The 18,908-nt window shown below is 39.3% G+C and overlaps 1 protein-coding gene across 5 annotated transcripts in view; it reads right to left on the bottom strand.

The window, feature by feature from the left end:
• The window catches only part of MAST2 (microtubule associated serine/threonine kinase 2), a 186,454-nt gene that overhangs the window by 61,911 nt on the left and 105,635 nt on the right, over positions 1-18,908 (bottom strand). For all 5 annotated transcript variants that reach the window (XM_054285560.1, XM_054285562.1, XM_054285561.1 and 2 more), the window contains one exon: positions 3,736-3,827. In XM_054285560.1, coding sequence (XP_054141535.1) covers positions 3,736-3,827 — 92 coding nt within the window. The remainder of the gene's footprint in view (positions 1-3,735; positions 3,828-18,908) is intronic.

Here is an 18,908-nt window from a genome sequence, read left to right as displayed (position 1 = left end):
AAAATATGAAACTGGACCTTACAGGCAATGACAGTCTCACACATCCCCTACAAATGTGAATGACATTCATCAGGCAGGTCATGAACCGCAAAATTCACATCAGAAACATGCTGTAAAACCTGCTTCTGAGAGCCATAAAAATTCATAAATAAACACAAAAGCTAAGTTTCTGTGGTCTGCTACGCAGGATATTCAAATTATTTGCTGAATATTAAAGCAGGCAGCTAAAGATAATGCACATGCTACAGAATTAGATGCCTTCCAGCACACACAAATTTCAAAATTATGACCGTATTTAAAGCACCCTGTGTACCACCAGTCTCATAAACAATGAATGCCGTGGTGCTCTCAGACCAGCCAAGGATAACAGCAAGATGTGCTGGTGAACCTCAGCTTTGATAACCAGGGCAGGATCTAGGGTGGGATGTTACATACTCTGCACACTCTAAAAATAATAAATAAATAAATAGGCACCTCAGCAATAGCCATTTTTCTGCACAAGGTGGAACTGAACTTGCAGTGTAATAGCAGAATCCTTTAAATCACAGTGCTGCCTGTGAGCAGCTCCCTCCATGTGCAATTACAGAGGGGAGCAGGGCAAAGGTCCCAGCAGTGACAGGTGCCCCACTGGAAGCCAGAGAGCAACCTGGGTAACTTACAGCTGTCGAAATTAAATTTTAAAATAGCCTGAGTTTCAATTTCCCACTGTAATCACCTATCTCTTTACTACTAAATTACAATCTTTGATTTTAAGATTTTGATTTAAAATATAATCTGATGGCAATTTAGTTATGATCCTTATGGTGTAACCTCTTTGTAATTTTCAGATTTTAAAAAACGGATTCAAAGAAATAGAAAAAAAAAATAAGGAGTACACATGTGTACCTCTTTACTTCCCCCTCTCATTTCAAAACAAAAAGAATTTAGAATGAAAGGCAAAATTTTCAAACTTGCATTCCTAAAAATGGCCACTACAAGTTTGGGAGACTAAACCACCAGAGTGACCTCCCCACGATCTGTAGCTCCTTATGCCAAAGTACCAGCTCATTCTGAAAATGCTGTTTCACACAGTCTGAAAACTGAACTAGCACACTTAAGTGCTCTTGATTCAGAAGTGATTTCATGGCAGGGTTCAAAATGTTTGGATGTACTTCTTTCTCAAATGTTCAGAGCTCTTTAAGTAACACTTTTCTTCTACATTTTCTGGGACATGAAGTTGCCTGGCATCTTGTTGGGATGCTGTTTGGGACAGTAAGTGCCTCTGCCTGTACCAGTGCTCATGAGGAGCCAGGTTTCCCTGACAGAAAGAACTCTCCTAGACCTCACCCACTGACTTTTACATCATGTACAACAGAGTAACTCCTGACATTACTGCCATTTATTTATTTCAGTGTATTTAGTGCATTGTACTTTAGTGTATTTGTTTTAGCATTTTAGGAATTTATTTTAGAATGGTGTCTGAACAGAAACATTTAGAAAGCCTCTCTGGTTTCTCTGCATGCTTACTGTTCCTTTGATTTGTAGCAGAGGCTCAGAATAGGCATTAAGAAGACAAGAGAAAAGTTCAAGACAAAAGAGGCCGGGGAGAGGCCCCAGCATTTCTTAGTAACTCATCACTGCGTGTGCCTGAACAAACAGACTGACAGATTCTGTTCAAATACTAAACAAATATCACAGCCTGTTCTCAAATTCACTCCTCATATATGATATTTCTTAAGAAAATATTTGTAACTCTACTCTAAATTTCATCTACTTTTGCCTCTTGAATAAATTATTTTTTTTCCCAGGGAAGACTCCTAAATATAGTGCTGGTAGAGGACCCAAATTAAATAAATTTATCTTCCTTTGCACTACTGGCTACTCTTGCAGGTAGCAAAGGATGCCCTTTCAATTAATAATTTTAAATCCCATATGCAACAGTAGGGAAAAAAAGGAAATATTTGAAAATTACTGCTAAAGTAAGGTGGCACACCACTGAGTACTCTTCCTTTCAGAAGACACTCACATACTTTTAATAAATTATAAGCTTATAAAGCCTGAAACAGCATCAAAACGGCCAAAAAAACCTTAAATTTTTAAAAAGAGAAGAAAAGCAAATCAAAAGAAAATACAATATACATGTTTCTATTATGAACATTTCTGCATTTGCTTTCTGACCAATGATCATGTCAATATTTTGTTGCAATTTCCGAGGTATTTATTTTTCTCTGTTAAAAGGCTTATAGAGCTAATTTAGAATTTAGTGAAACCAACTACCTATATATGTATATGAATTCAAAGCAAAAAGCACAATGTAGCTAAATGGTGAAACTCTACCAAGAAAAATGCCTCATTTAAACTAAATTTTACAAAATTATTGCTACCATAACCACACACAACAGCAACAAAGGAGTTTGAAGTGGAAGGAGACGGTCCTGTACACATTTTTGGCCCTGCATTTTTTATCAAATTCTGAAGCAGAAAACGGTTTTAATATACCATCTGTAAGATTTTGTTAACATTTTAATTTGAAAATCATGGATCATTTTAGAATAACAATGTACTTAAAGTATCTTCCTAGCTTTCCATGACTGAGCTTTTTATAGCATCCCAAGAAAATGTGGCAGATTTTTACGAAAACTTAAGAGTGAATGAGGCTTTTATGGGCATCCCTGAACAATAACTTCAGCCTTCCTTTTCCTTTCAACAGGATGGATATCACCTTTTGGGATGCAAAGCTCTGCAAACAGAAGCAGATGGCTCCTTCTAGCTGAGCTCCCATCAGTTTGCTGTTCTTTCTCAGCATTGCCTCAGTTTCAGTCTCCAGAAAGCATTTACAGAACATACTGCCATGTAGGAGGAAGGCAGTGTGACTACAATGAAAACAACATTCCTGTCTCACGCGCAGCACTGACGCGTTTGCAGAGAGGCTGCACTGTGGGTGATGTGCCACAAACCTTCCAGCTGTTTCCTGCTACTGACTGGTGCCCATCAGGGACCTACCTGGAGCCCAGTCATCCTCTCTGGCATTTTGAAACAGCAAAACCAAAATTGTCACACACCATCTACCTCCCTCAGCAATAAAAACAAGGGAACATGCTGTTCAGGCAAGCTGTTGAATCTGCATGTGTGACCCCTTCTGAAGAATTATTCCTTCTTTTTCTGTTGGAAGAACATCTCCACACACTTCACTCCAATGACTAACAAGCCCCTGCCCATGTGCTCTGAAATGAGCATTTCCCAGCTGCTGCCATGGTAAAATTTGGAGCAGTGTCAAAAAGAAATAAAACTCCCAAACACCTCATGCTGCTATCAAGAGCAGACAGAGACCATAAGATGGCACACTGCACAGCTGCCAGGCTGCCAGAGGCACATGGAGACAGGCAGGATGTTCCTCCTCATGAGAACTGCAGTTAAATCACTGGCACAAATTAACCATGCTCAGAGACTCAGAACAAGAGATTTACTGAAATGTATTTATCTAATTTTATTTGGCTTCGTTTTCCATCTCAGGCTCTTTTGCAGGATGTAAGAGGATTGAATCTCCCAGGAAGAGTGGAGGGTGGATATGGAAAGTGCAGAACATAAAACATTTATTTTAAAACTATAAGGACCCTCTTACAAGTTAGATAAGGTGAAAAACCACAGACAGTAATTTCCATAGGGCATACTTTGATGCTGAGTATCAGTATGTTCAAACTCACTGCAGTGAGTGACTGCTGATGCTTCCCAGGTGGAGCAGTCCTAGGGAGTTACCTGTGTGTCCATGAAGAGGGGAATGTGGCCGTGGGAGAGTTGGAGATGTGCTGGATGTTACAATCAAACTCTTCCTGTTGCTTGTCCGACAGCTGAAAGAAAGAAAAAAAATAAACCAAACATTAGGCATGGTCAGATGAACAACAGCACCTCAAGGCAGGTCCTGCAGAATCTCTTTCTGCTAAGGAGGAATCTCTCTGTATTTAGGGTGGGATTTTCTCATACTCTTGGCCTCAGTAGTGATCCTGCAAAGAAGGAAATGTACAGGGAAGAGAGGTACTTTGTCAGCAGCAAGTGTTTCAACACTCTGGAAGCATTTGTTGCACAGGCCACTGGAGATAGCTGGTAATTTATTCCTGATTCACAGAATATGTGCTACTCATGCTTTACAACTTGCACAAAAAGCAAAAAACAATGTAATATAGCCCAGAGTGTTCTGGATACTCCTACCAATACCCAACGTAGCAAATAAATCCGTTACAATTATTGGCTCGGTTATAAGAAACTAGAGCATATTCCTTAGGGCAGAGTTAAAATTACAGAGCAAAGTGTTAGCACAACCCAGAAGATGAGTGGGATTACTAATCAAACTTAAAGCCTGGGATCCAAAACTCTTTGTGAACACATGTGGCAATACCAATGGAAAACTCTGCAAAGCAAGTTTCAGACACGCCTCCACCACATCAACTCCACTCACTGCCCTGACTTTGCTCCAGCAAGGAAAGTGACACTTCTTATGGGACAGTTCAGATTTATTTTTCCCCTGTTGGGAAAGCTGAGCCAAGTGAAGAGAAGGATGTGTTCCTCCATTTGCTTCCCAGCTCGTGACTGCTGGTAGCAAACATTTAGCTCTGAAGATGACAAAAGGAATCACAGTGGGTGAGGGAAACATTTTTAAATCATGGGATCTGTGAAGAAGAGCAGTTAGACAGTTAAATCCCTTTGTGATTGCCACTTCTCCTGCTGTTTAAACAGAAGAAATGAAATTGTCAGCAAAATCTCAGAACTGACCCAGCACCACAGCTACATTCATCCATTCTCTGTGCCTCCAGCTTGCTTCCCCCATGGCACAAACATTCCTGCTCACTTCAGCAGTTCCCAAAACAGGTCCCTAGAATCCCACTGGTGCTGATGGGGGTGGGAGAACAGCCAGGAGCAGGGAAAGCTGAGCAAAGGCTGAGGAAGGAGCTCTCTGGCCCCGCTCCAGGGGTGCCCTGTGAAGCTCCACACTGGGTTCCCCAGGCACAGGAAAAGTCTCTTTGCTTGCAGACCCCAAATGCTGACGCCTGCCAGGTCCTTGGTGCACTGACTGATCTGCTGAAGCTGCCCAACAATAAACACACTCGGCCTGCCAAGAGCTACAATTTAATGCAAAAGTATTTTGCTGCCACAGGATACAGTGCATCTGACTATTATTATTTGTAAGCTTATTTTATTGCTGTTCTATAGGAAACTGGAGAACTTGACGCAGAAAAAAATACAACTGAACTGCCAACTATAATAAACAGTAATAAAGTTGAAGCACCATTAACTGCTATTCAGGCTCTTTAGTGTACTTAAAGCATTCCTCAGAATTATCCAACTGATTCCATACAATCTCCATTTACATTCATGTATTATTCAACAGCAGTCCATCCAAAAACTGATTGCCATTGTGCACATCTCATGGAAAAACTAACAGCCTGATTTTAAGAAGCTTAAAATCCCAGTTCACAGATATTTTTAACATGTTTTCAGTTACACTATTCCAGTAACTGCCGAAAAAAACCACAGAATATTCAATTCCAACATTAATACCAGATAATCATTGTTTACATTAGCACAAAATCTTTCTTGAATCATGAAATTCCTTAGTATTCTAGTGTAATATATATTACTATGTAAGAAATAAAAAAATCCTGGGTATTTAGTATCAAATATAATGTAAGAATTTAAGATCTTGCTCAACAAAAACCACTAGTACAGTGAGAAAACAGAGCTCCATTCTCTTCAATTTTATCTCTTTGCTAAAGAGAGTTCCTAAAGCACACTTTACCACAGCAATGTCTGGAGCTGACTATGGAAACTTGGTATATTTAAACCACAGCATAACAGGGGAAGTGAACTGTCCCAAACTCAGAGCCTCAGAGCTTTTTAACTGCTTGCCTGCATTTTCCCAATTGAACAGAGTTTTATAAACCCATTTTCTTTGCTGTCTTTGCCAATATAAGGAGCCAAAAGAGAAAGGGTTAAGGGGATGGAGAGCAAGCACAGCTGAGACCCCTTAAAATAGGTCAGGTTTACACAAATGTACCCAGAGGAGGGGATGGCTTGGAGTGAAAGCCTAGCCCAAGTTTGGAATAAAACATTACTCTCTTTGCACCCTTAGCATTGGATAACTTTTAATTTTCCTGGATCTCTCATGTGCAAAAGAGAAACATCACTTGGGTCTGTTTAGCCATTGCTATGACTTATGTGTGTTGGCAATAAGGCAAAACTTAAACACAGAGACTAAAAACACAACACCCAGCTTCTCAAATTCATGTTCTATGTTGAGAAAAATACACAAGTACAATCACACTCTCTACTGGTGGAAGAGAGCTCTCTGCATATAGAGAAAAAGCTTTTAAGAGATGTAGGAATCCTAGAGGAAATGCAGAACAAGAGTGATGAAGTTCTGGTAGGCACTAAAACAAAAAAGGGTGAAGGGAGGAGGTAACGAGCAGAGTTCAGTGGGATGAGCTCTCCCCCCACAAGTCACTATGACAGCATTTGAGCACCTCCTAAAGAACAGATAAATATGAAGGAAGCAAAGCTGGCTTTAAGCAGGGCTTAGTGCCAAAGAAATTCAAACTAGTCAATTTAAGTGTTGGCAGAAGCAATTCCACTGGAAAAAAAAATTATTTCCTGGAAGGCTCATTTTAGCCAGACAGACAGTGCTCGGCTCAAAAGTGAGCTACCAGGCCAAAGATAATGAGGAGATCATGTTATTAATCCTTTAAATTGCATTAATTATTTTTTATTACCATTTGTGGATTCTTGAAACAATACTGTATGTTTTCTTGCTCAAAAATTAATTCAATCTACATAAGAAAACAGGAGTAATAGGAGAAAGTAAAAGGGGAGAAGGTTGGCTACAGCTTACTTTTTAACTAGAAAAAAAAAATCAGTTTTTAACCAGTCCACAGAGATTTCAAGCATTATTATTTGTTTATAAGCCAAAGTTTTGCTGCTTTCATTAAACACAAGGTGAGTCCTGCCCTGAACCTCCTTTTCTCTCACAATTTGCTATGGGTCTTGTTAACCGTTTTTTTTTCTCAGATCTCACTTCATCATTTCAGAGACCAAATCCCCTCCAGGTCTTCCAGCTTAGGCAAAACACAATTTTAAAAGCACAGCGTTTCCGTAGGGCTCAAAGCTGTAGGGCTGAGCTCCAGCCCATGCAGAGCTCTGGAGGTGCTGCCCTCCCTCCCCTGGTCAAACACGCACACAGCCAAACCCGCGTCCAGAAACCTGTGAGATCACAGCAGCACCTCGGTTTAATTCTAAATAGTAAAATGGATATCTTACATTGAAACAGCTGAAACAATGCCTTTGGACAGCTATGGAAATAGAGCTTTTACTCTGTTTCTGGAGTTAACTTCTCTGCCTGCAGTAAAAATATAATTTGTTACGTGTACTGAAGTGTCCCCAACGCGCTCCTGAAACTGAACCCCGCAGGACATCGCACGGCTCCGGTAACTGGACACTGCCTTTGGACCCACTGCAATGTGCCCCCAGGCAGCACCCTTGCCCAGAGTTATTTCTGAGCACTTTTGGCCTTGTACCTGCGACCTGCACGCAGCCCCCAGCTCTTCATCTGCACCCCAACCAGCCTCCTCCTCCTCCTCACCCATGGCCAAGCCCAGGGCAAGCCTCTGAAATGAGCAACACGAGTGCACCTTGTTTCTTGTGCCTACTCAGTTTGGAAAAGAAATCAATGACTCAGTTTCAGCATGAATCGATATTTGATTCTTTGTTTTAGCAGTTTACTCAGAGGACATCTTCAACTCACTGAGCAAAACGGATTAATGCCCAGGAGGCATCCGTGTAATGAAAGCGAGGGCCACAGAAAAAAATAATGTAAATATAAATAACCAACCACCATCATGCAATTTCATAGGGATGCTGGTTATTATAAATGAATAATGATAAGGAAGTTTCTCAAAATCCATCTGAATTTACAGGCCTTGAGGAATTTCTCGTAGCTGAAACTGCTGGAGTATGTAAGTAAACAGAGTAACACTGATAACACTGATTGCATGAGCTTTCTCATTGACTTGGGCAGAAATCAACTTGAAGAAATAAGATACTTGGAAAAAGTACAGCTTAAATCACATTTTGGTTACTGTTCATGAATGCATTTTATTTATATTATTGATTTGTCATAGAATCACTAAAATTAGAAAAGAACTACAAGATCATCAAGACCAATCTTCAACCAAAAATTTTAATTTTAAAATTTCTTGAACTACCTCAGGTTGTCAGAGTGCCAGATTAACTCCTGCACTAACTTCTTACAAAATAGCATTTCAGAAGCCAAACATCAGACTTGTTCCAGATTCGACACTCCATTTAGTGACCCCAAATCCCTATGAATCGGGATCCAAATTCAGAGCAGTCATATCCACTAAAGTTATTTGTGGTTACATATTTTCCTAAAATGTAATATCACCTAACCAAACTTCACCAGATTCTCCTCTGATATTACAGAAGTTTGGTTTCAGTTGATTTGCTTTACAAAGAGTTCTTTATGAGAAACAGACATTTTGGAAATGAAAATAAGTATTTAAAATTTTTATTCACAATGACAGAAAATTTACAAAATCCAAAATCTGCATGTCAATGAATGCAGCAGCTGCACAGCAATGTTAACTAGATGTGGAAGTTATCGTCTTAATTATAGTAATTCAAAGATGGAAGCAATTTTGTAAGCTTTAGCACTACCAACAACAGGGATAATTAGTTCTCTAAAATAGATAAGTAAGCATCTGGTTCAACTGATTTCTTTTTTTTTCCACACTCAAGAATAGTTTAAGAATTATTCATCCTAGAATAACTGGGGGGGGGGGGAAAGTGTTATTATTCATGGTGTAGGTGTGGGGGGTTGCACATTCCTACAATAAACACTTCTTTTGTTGTAAAGAAAAACAATTACACATGGTTAAGATATGAAGGATGGAAGCACGAGTCCAACAAGCAACTTCTTAAAGGTTGCAGGCAGAGTCTCCACCACAACAGACACAGAACTATCTTCTTCACAACATCACCTAGGAAAACTGCTTTTTATTTACTGTCAATAATGTCCCAGGAGGAAGGAAACATCCTGAATTTGGATTCCTTCCTGGTTATTTGGCCAGACGAAAGAAGTAAGGAGCCTTTATCCAGTGCATCTCTGGACAATCTGTACCTGCCATTCACTCCTCTATAAAATCAATCCCTAACTCCCATGATCTTGAGACTGGATTACAGTATTCCTGTTTCCACCATCTTTCTGAAGAACTTCAAATAGGATTTAACTTTGGAACTTAAATAAAAACAAGAATGAAAACCAACTGCCTGAGTGCAGGGTCCTCTTCCACAAAACGTTTCCTACAATTTAATTACTACAAGCATAGTAACAGATGCAAGTTGTTCAGCAGGCCAGGCTCCACTCAAATTTGCACTGCCCATTGTTTTGATGCCCATGAGACAGCATAAACTGGACAAAAAAAGAAGAGCACAGAGGAAAAAGATGCAGTCAGCTTTTGAAGTGTGGGTTGTGCTTCTGTACAGATATCCAGAGTGCTTGGGGGTAAAACATCATTTTCCACAATGCCACCACATCTCTCAGCCTGCTACCAAGCACATTAACCGAGGTAAACACAGAGTCAAGCAATGCAAGACTCACAAAGCAAGGAGTAAAATGGGTGCAGATGGTTCTTTTGTTTTAAGGAAAATTAACATCTTTGTACTTAGGAATTAACTTATTGCATGAAAGGCCATTTTCCTTTCATCTAAACCAAGCTATAAGTTAGACAAGCCCTCCTACTTCATTTACAGCTCGAATTGAAGAAGCGGCATCACCGCAAGCTAAGAAATTACAAAAGAAAAGGCTGGAATTGCCAGTGAACACCAAATTTATGTCTAATTTGCCTAATGCTTGAGGCTGGTGCACACCTGCTTACACCACTCTGTATAGTCCAGACCTTTTGCATTATTAACAACACAGGAACAACTCTGCAAGGCCAAACAAAATGAGATGTCACAACAAATTACAGTGACTGGTACAGCCGTTCTCAACTACGTAAATCCACTTTATTCTGAATACACTCCAAGCCTATCTTTGTTTTAGCATAAAGGAACAAAAGTAAGAAAAAAAATCTCTGATTATGGAAGAGAGATCTCAGAACAAATACAGACATTATTTAATGGGCAAAAACATAAAACAAACCTTCTCAAGCACTCCTATCTCCTACTTCAGTTGTGTTATGCATTATACTGCCATGAAGTTACATCACAAAGTGTGAAAGGCTGATTGAATGAATGCTAAGCATAACCGCATACTTTCATTTCCCATTTCCTCCAAATCTATTATTAAATGCTTCACATAGCATAGCTGCTTTTTAAATAAGTCTCTACTTGGCAATTCTCACAGAAGCTGGTTTATCACATTTCTTTTCCTCCAAAAAATACAAGTAAACAAATTCCAGAATGAAATGACAAAGTGATTTTATATTGTTTCAAATCCTCTAACCATGGAGTGTACAATTTTATACAGGTGTGCAATATAACAAACCTACTCTAAACACTCTCCCCAAAGATGCACCCAGCAAAAAAAGCAAATGAGCTGAAAATGGAAAGAAAGTTTTTCAGGTTTAATGTAAATGCTACATAACATAATAAGAAAACTCATTTGGTTGTTTTGTAGCATGCAACACAATCAGTTCTCTTCATTTTGTTTCAGAGCATTTTCTTAGTTTAAGAATCAAAAAATGTTACAAATTAGCTCATTACCAGCTACCTGCAGTTCCAAACCTCAGCATGAGCATTAATTACTGATCTAATTTTAAATCTATTCTAACAATACACTATTCTAGAATTAATCTCCAGACTGTCCAGGGAGTTGCCTCTACTGCATAGAACACAGATTTTCACACGGCCAACCAGTAGAGTAATAACCAGGGTGGCAACATTCTGAACAAAACTAGGATGTTTGCAATCAAATTATTTGCACATTTTAAAAATACAAGTTCTTAAGGTGCTTTCCTGAGCTCCACTGGAAAGGTTTGGCTCTGTTGGTAAGACTCATCTTCTCCAGCTATGGAGACCAACTGAAGAGTGTCAGGGTTTGTGCTTGCTTGGCAGAATGTTACACTTGTGATGTGCTTTCCTCCCAGCTGGAACTACATCTCTGCTGTGGCTTTCAGACAAGTGCTGGGCTGTGCTTCCAGCCCTGGTGCCTCTGCTTTTTGCACATGAGCCTCACTTCCTGCCATCCTCCGCTCTGCGACATCAACCTCCTTAAGCATCACCCAGCGTATTTAACTTGCAAGCAGCTTCCAGCATACCAGAGCACAGAAAATCCTGAACAGAACACGGCACCACATGTGGACAAATGTGCCAGAAGAGCAGACAACAAACAGAGCATGTTGTTAGACAATAAACCCACTCCCCTGGTTCTTCATCAGCAACTAATTCCACACCATTTTTAGGCAGCTTTTTGTAAAACCACCATCCCTCAATTTTTCAGTTCTACATATCTTTTAACAGAAAGGCTTTGTAGATATTTTGGATTCAACACAGAAGCTAAAGGGACCAAAATATCTAACCTTTTAAAAAATACCCAAAAAACCAAGGCAAGCTGCAAAATATATATTACCATGCTTTGCACCACTGCTACATCAACACTCTCATCCCTCCTTATCTTTCTGACCCAGGCACTGCCCTAACCATTACCTGCTATGAGAATCATGCTCTTTTATCTTATTGGGATTCCATTTTGCCTTTCTTAACTTTGCAGAATTTGAATATATAGAAAAATATTCATTGAATAGGTAAACAATTCTCAAATTCATCCCCAGTTGCAAGGTGCAGTAGGTAATGACATAGATGCAGAAAATCAGTCTCCATCTGCCTACCTTACAATTACCATTTACATTTATACTTTTGCTTCTAAACTTAGAAGGTGAGAATGTGCTTTCTATTTTCATCACCAAGACCCTCTCCTTCCTAAAGCAATATTGTTTTCCAACTCTTAGCAGTTTCTTACAAAATAAAATCAAAAGAAAAATATCAGCATCAATTTAATAAAATTTGAAAAAAAAGAACAGGATCCTTCTAAAAGACAGTCCAAGGAAGAAAGGTTCATTTCCTCAAGAGGGTAAAACCACTTTTCTGTGCAAGTATTAAAATATGTATACACATGTACACACAAAAATTCAGCCTCTAAAGGCCTTCAAAGAGAAACACTGAAAACAGTTTGTTGCTCATGTTTGCACAGACACACACAAAGATGGGAGAAAAATCCTCAAGAACATCTCTAAAAAATAACAGCAAAGCATGAGTGTACTAAGGTAGACTGATAATAGTCCAATGGATATATTAGGAAAATACCCGGGCCAAACAAGCCTGCAATCTCAGTGGGCAGGCTACAAAACTTTTGACATTTGTCCAGGACTAAGCTTAGACAGGAAAATGCCATGCTCTGCCTGCCTGGACTCCACCAGGGCTGAGCAGAGCAGTTCCTACCAGAGCAGGCAAAGGTGAGATGTGTTTGCCAAGGTGGTGCTTTAATTCAAAACAGATACAGAGAGAGAATACAGATGGCTCAGGTTGCTCCCTTCAGCTTTGGAAAGGGAAATGTTGCTTGGGACCTCTCTAATCAATGCACTCACAGAATGGCAGAGAGGGAAAAGAGGCTACTGAGATAAGAATTGGCTCTAAACATCAAAGAAGGGGCCAGACAGGAGCTGAAGTTCTGTGGACATTGAAAATGCTCAGTGCAGCAACTAAAACTGGTGTAAATTCATGTAGAGAGATACATTGCAGTGTTGAAGTAAAGCATTCAGTTTATGTGGTCCTTACTCATTTACACAGACAGGTCTGTCAATAAACCACTGCCCTGGATAAAAACAACACACTTAAAAAGACATGAAAAAATTATTTACAAAAACACATTAGACAGCTATACAGCAGTGTATATCAGATCAAATAAGCTGACTACTAGAATAATAAGAAAATACACCTGTAGAAGTCATCTCCTGTTAATGGAGCAACAAAACCACCAAGGGCAGGAGGAGAAGGGGAGGCCCCGAGTGCAGATCCTGCCCTGGCACACAGAGCAGCCCTCAGATCTGCAGCAAGGGGAAGTTTCTGGAACAATCAAGCCTGATTACATGTTAAACCTCATTCTTTTGTGTAAAGCCTACTTGCTGAGCCAAATGTTCATTATCCAACAGCCATCAATTTTTCATACAAGGATGGCTGTTCCCGTTTAATAACTATACAAATGTGTACTGCAAATAGATACACACACACACAGGGTTTTGAAATTTTAGAGGACTGAAGCTGGAACAACCATTCACAAAACGGAGCAGAAGAAAAACACAAACATTAGAAGTCACAAGCTGACAGCTAAAGCTTGTACCAGCAGTACATCCAAAGGGTGAAGCAGCTCATCACTGTCAAGAAGGGGTGCTTGTTTTAAGAGCTATTCTACTTAAGAAGGCTAAAAAGTAAAATCAAAATCATTTCCAGTAAGATGGTAGAGAGCAGTACGTATAAATATATTATTGTATCAAAAATAAATGGATGGTAGCAGTGATAACAAAAAGAAATCATAAAAGAATGAAAAAACCAAAACCTAGTAAAATCAGAGCCATAATTTACACAACTGTTCAAAAAAGCAGATATTTAATAAATGTACCTTGTGCAAAATTGGATCAGAATGCAAACAAAGAAACTGCTAAAAGATTTTTGAATACTTTATATACTTATTCATAACTAAAGGAACTAAGAACATCTGTGCCTTATTTTTACAAATGGTGTCTAACAAACTCCAGCAGAAACTCACAAGCACAGGAAAACACAGCCCAAATTTTCTGTGAGACAAAGTGGGGAAAGATAGGGCTGTTAAATAATATTAGCCTATTTCTGTAAAAGATTGTTGTAAAATTCATTTCTGGGAGCCATGAGTTGTGAAATCCCAGCATTCTTGCTGCCCTAGTTCTGTTCTGCACATAGACTGAAACCAGCTTGGCCAGCAGGAAAACAAATGAGACCCATGAAAATTGCAGAACATACACAAATGAAGACACAGAGGAAGACAAATGCAAACACTGAGAGAAAGTCAGGTATTCAAATTCCATAGCAATCATGCCTAATTTAAATTAGGTCTGCTAATTGTAACATCCTAATTTACCATGCAATCAAGACTGGGAAAAAAAAATTACAGGACAGGAAAACGCACAATGTACTGGAAATAAGTAATTTCAAATGGCACCGCAGGATCCAAGCCTGCTTCCTCAGAGAACAAAGATCCAGGGCAAGGCCGTTCTCATGTGTGCCTGCAGAAGATTTTTTACCTCACGTCACTGAGAGCCTCTGCTCTGGCACATGCTCACTGCCAGTGTCGCATGACACCACAAGGAACTCCTTCAACATCAAACAGAACACGGCAAGTGACGTTTACATCTTCTGTAAATTCTGAAGGAGTTGAAATTATGTGCTGAGTGCTACGTAAACACAGCAGGCAGCAATGAATATGGGGAGACATCATACTGATGTATAACACTTGCTTAGATTTTCAGTACGTTACTAAGCTTTGTCCTCATATAAAACATGACAGTTGAGGCGTTTTTGTGGGAAGATAGTGATTGATTAAGCTTACAATCTCAAAACACGTCCAACTTGCTGCATAGCATTGCCTAAAATGATAGACAAAAGAGACTGGTATCAAGTGGCTTGGATTTCATATCTGGCACAAGGACTCCCCTGCACAGGATTTGATTTGTTCAGGATCAGAACTGGATTTCTGAATCCCAGTTCTCTGTACCCTTCCACCTTCAGCTGACATAGAACCAAAAAAAACCCAACAAACCAAAAACCACAAAAACAGACTCTAAAACTAAATATTTAAGAGGCCTGGAATAACCTATGACATTTCACTACAGAAGTATGTTTCATTTTATCAGCAAATTACTCTAAGAACACTATTAGGCATTAATTAAAACATTAGGTATTATAAAGATATTAATTAGGTACATTAATTAGGTATTATAAAGAACAATATTAGGTATTAATCTGTAGTCCTCAAAATAATAGGGAAAAAAAGATAATTGGGCTACGAGTGGAGAAAAACTATTCAGGGATTATCTGATAATTAGCTACAAATGTAGAATCAAATCACTTCAAAGGTGTTTTCCTTATAGTTTGAGAAGATATTTACTTGCTGAATATAGTAACTAAAATGGTGGCCAATCCAAAGTGTTGAGCACCCAGCTGAAAACTAAGTAATTTCTCGCCACGTAGGTGTCTGGTGATAGAAGATGACATGCCATGCAATGTGTCTCTTGACTCCTTAAGTAAAGTCTCATTTTTATTAAAAAAAAAAACTGCTCTAAGGTGTACGGTTCTTTTTAAGGTCAACATCCGGCTGGCAGTAAAATAAGAGGAATCCCAGGTGCACCAGAGAATGTCTCTTAGTTTGCTCCTGACCACAACTTCACACCTGCCCAAAGAAGAGGGGCCTGCAAAGAGTGACATCCTGGCATGGGCAGGGGTTCCTCACATCCAGACACATCTCCAAGTCCATCCCAGAGCTTTAGGCTGGTGGGCACTCAGATTTAAAATGCGCTTGTCAGAGACAAAAAACAGTCAAAACAAGCAGATGCACAGACTCTGTAAGGATTCCAACACCCAAATGTGTCGACTTCAATTAAACACAAGAACTGCACATTTCCAGGCCAATCACGTGCCAGTGTGTACTCTCTGTCTTACTTTCCACAGCAGAACTGACCTGATCTGAACGTCCTCTGTAAAGTTCAGGATCTCCTTTTTCCTCATAACTCTCCTCAAACCAGTCTTTTACCCCACTATTTCATTTAGCTCACTTAAAACACCAGTGAAAAATTATTTTATGCTCAGCAGTCTCGTTCATGTGAAGGATCCAAATAATTCATGAAATTGTCTGCAATTTGTGTGTTGCTTCATTTCCTCTCCACAAAGGTTTTGACTTGAAAAACTGGTTTGTCCTGGGCAATAGCCAAATGTGCATACAAGAGAGTTTCGATCTGAACAAAAAGCTTTCAAGGCTCAAAACTTCAATGTTAACCCTCTAAGACCCTTTCCCTGGGTTTTAGTCAAGAGGGAATCTGCCAACAGTATTCAAAATCAACATAAAATATGATTTACACAGAATCCCACATAAACTAGAAAATACAAACAGTCCAGGCAGATTGCCTGAATCATTACAAATGTTTGGGGGTTTTAGGAGGACCTCCCTTCCGTTCATTGGACCAGACTCTTTCATTGTATTTAAGTAGTGCAAATATCCTGTAATGGAGAGTGTATTGGAAGCTCCCCAAAACTCATCCATTAGTGAGCAAAATATGCATTACATTTCCATGCAATCCAACAGACTATTGTCATAAAGAGATTTTCAGAAGATAAGGTGGAGATCTTTTCTCCCCCAAGCAGTGCTTTTGTCCTAAGGCCATATTGAAATACCTAGCAGAAGTAATTTGAATGAAATTTCCTCTCCAATTATGAGTGTCAGATGGTCATTTAATATGCTGAGCTAGGCAAAAAGAATTGAGCTAAGTATTATAAAAAGCATCAGATTTCCAGGTCTTTCCTATCCTTCCCAACATAAGGGAAATATTTCTTATGTTATTCATTTAAGCAAGGAAATGTGTGGTGAGACAGCTGTCACTTTAAAGTTAATTATAGTATAGACTCACATTTTTAATGCTAGTTTTATGTTACCACAAAAAAGTAAGTATTCTGCTAGAATCAAACTAATTGTTTTTCTTCAAAGTGACAATGTATATATGGAGGAGGTGGCATCCTTCTGACACACACAGCTTTTAATGTCAATCCAGATGAATCAGCATAAAAAAGACACTGAATACATTTGGAGGAAAAATGTATGGACTCACTGTCTAAGGTGGTCCTGTTATGGCAACTGAAAAGTTACCAGAAAAACACCAATGCCTCAGAAAGCACCACTTATGTGTTCTTGGCCACCTGATTATTGCCATTCACCCATTTACATCCCAGTGAAAGCTGGTTTCTCTTACTGTTGGTGACTATATCAATAATGAAAAACATTTTTCTTAGTTACCAAGGAACTGTTTGTATGAAATATGATGATTTCCACAGAATCACTGATCTTCGAGGTATTTTGCTACTTAAAGATTGCTTTACACTTTACAAGCAGTTAATTCTTGTGATTTTAACCAATTTTTGTTCTGCTAAAGCCCTTCCATTAAAAGGAGAAGAGGAAAGAGAATTAAAGCATCAATGGCAATTGTAGATACAAATCCAAGATGTCCTTCCTCACAAAAATCCACCTTTTTCATCCTCCAGAATTATCTTTCAAGTCGCTTCAACCTACAAATCTCCCATCTTAACTTTGCAAAGAGAAAGCCACTAAACAGAAGTGATATCATTAAAACCCACAGCCACAGCTGGTTCACCCCAGAGAGGATTAAAATGAAAAAATGAGGAAACATTAGAAATCAGCATTCTAAGTCAATTTTACAAGACCAGCAAACACAACAAGCACAATTCTACAGTGTTCTTAATATCACATTGCAAGAGTATATTCAAGATACGCCCAAAGTGTAAAGAAACAAAAGGACTTAAATGCAGAGACATTTAATTTAAATACATCAGAATTATGCTTTATCTTTCCATAATCAAATTTCAATAGGCAATGCCTCAGTAGAGCTGATATCAGAATACCAGCCCCATATGCCCTTTGAACCCTTTGAGGAGTTCTCATATTTCTCCTATAGTTTAAACTCATAAATATTTATACAGAACCAGTTTGACAGGTAAATGTGATTTATGTTTATGTCACCCCTCCCATGAGAAACTTATGTATTTACAGTTTGCTCTTGACTTTCTCTATCCTTCTGGGAATAGGCTGGAGAAGAAACAAGGCAGGCACTTTGACCGGAGCAGCAGATGGTTCACTTTTCCAGAGCCATTAGCTGCGGCGAGAATCCCACCAGCTGCAGGGAGAGCTCATTTCCACAAAATGCACCGAGCAGAAAGAGGAGTCCTTCCCATTTGCCTCCTAATGCAGGGGAAGCCATATGGGAGTCAAGCCCTCTAGGATTTTTAGTACATATCAGAAGCCATTATAGAGAAATGTGCCGTAGCTCAGTAGGCAGAATACCACAAGTAACCCTTTCTTGCAATGTGAAACCAAATTAAAACTGAGAGAAAACCAAAGAGGAGAAGCCCTGAATTAAGAGCACACAAGCTATCACTAATGCAACAGGACGGCACAGAAGTTTTACAAAGGCAGTAGGGGAAAACCGTATCAAATATTTGTCACAGTAAAAAATTCTCTACTGTTAAGCAATGACCAAGATTGCAAAGTTACAGGAGAAATTTAAATTGAAATCATAATTTTTAAAGGAAGTGCACAAAGCAAACGTTGTGCTTCGAAAGGGGGCCAATTAAAACTGAAAAATATTTATTTATTTATTTAGTGATAGACTACTCCATTCTTAGTGTCCAGATGCCACAATCCTGAGAACCTTAGCACAAAAAAAAACCCACCCAGGTCATGGCATTGCAATGCACTCCATGTGCAGTGACCACTCTCACAGCCCAGATACTCTCAGGAGCAGTCAGTGCATATGTGGACATGGGATTTCAGGATGGATACCCTGGCAAGAATCACATTATTGCAGTGATTTATCACAATACTCCTCAGACCAGCCCAACCTGCCCACCCATCTCCCCCAAGACACAGGCAAAGAGCTGGCAGGCGGCCAGCCTGGCTCGGCAGAAGGTGATATTCCCAGCAAACTGTCACACATGCTCAAATATTTCATTGCTGAGGCTGGCTGAAGGCTGCAGTTTCCATCCTGTGCAAAATAGGATTTCCACCACATGACTTCGTGCAGCAGCTCTCTGCTCTGAATACTCATAGTGCT

Source organism: Melozone crissalis, unplaced genomic scaffold, assembly GCF_028551555.1.
Source record: "Melozone crissalis strain CALT ecotype California unplaced genomic scaffold, PUWL_Pcris_2 ptg000045l_1, whole genome shotgun sequence".
Lineage (NCBI taxonomy): Eukaryota > Metazoa > Chordata > Aves > Passeriformes > Passerellidae > Melozone > Melozone crissalis.
This window is presented reverse-complemented; position numbering and strand designations above follow the sequence as displayed.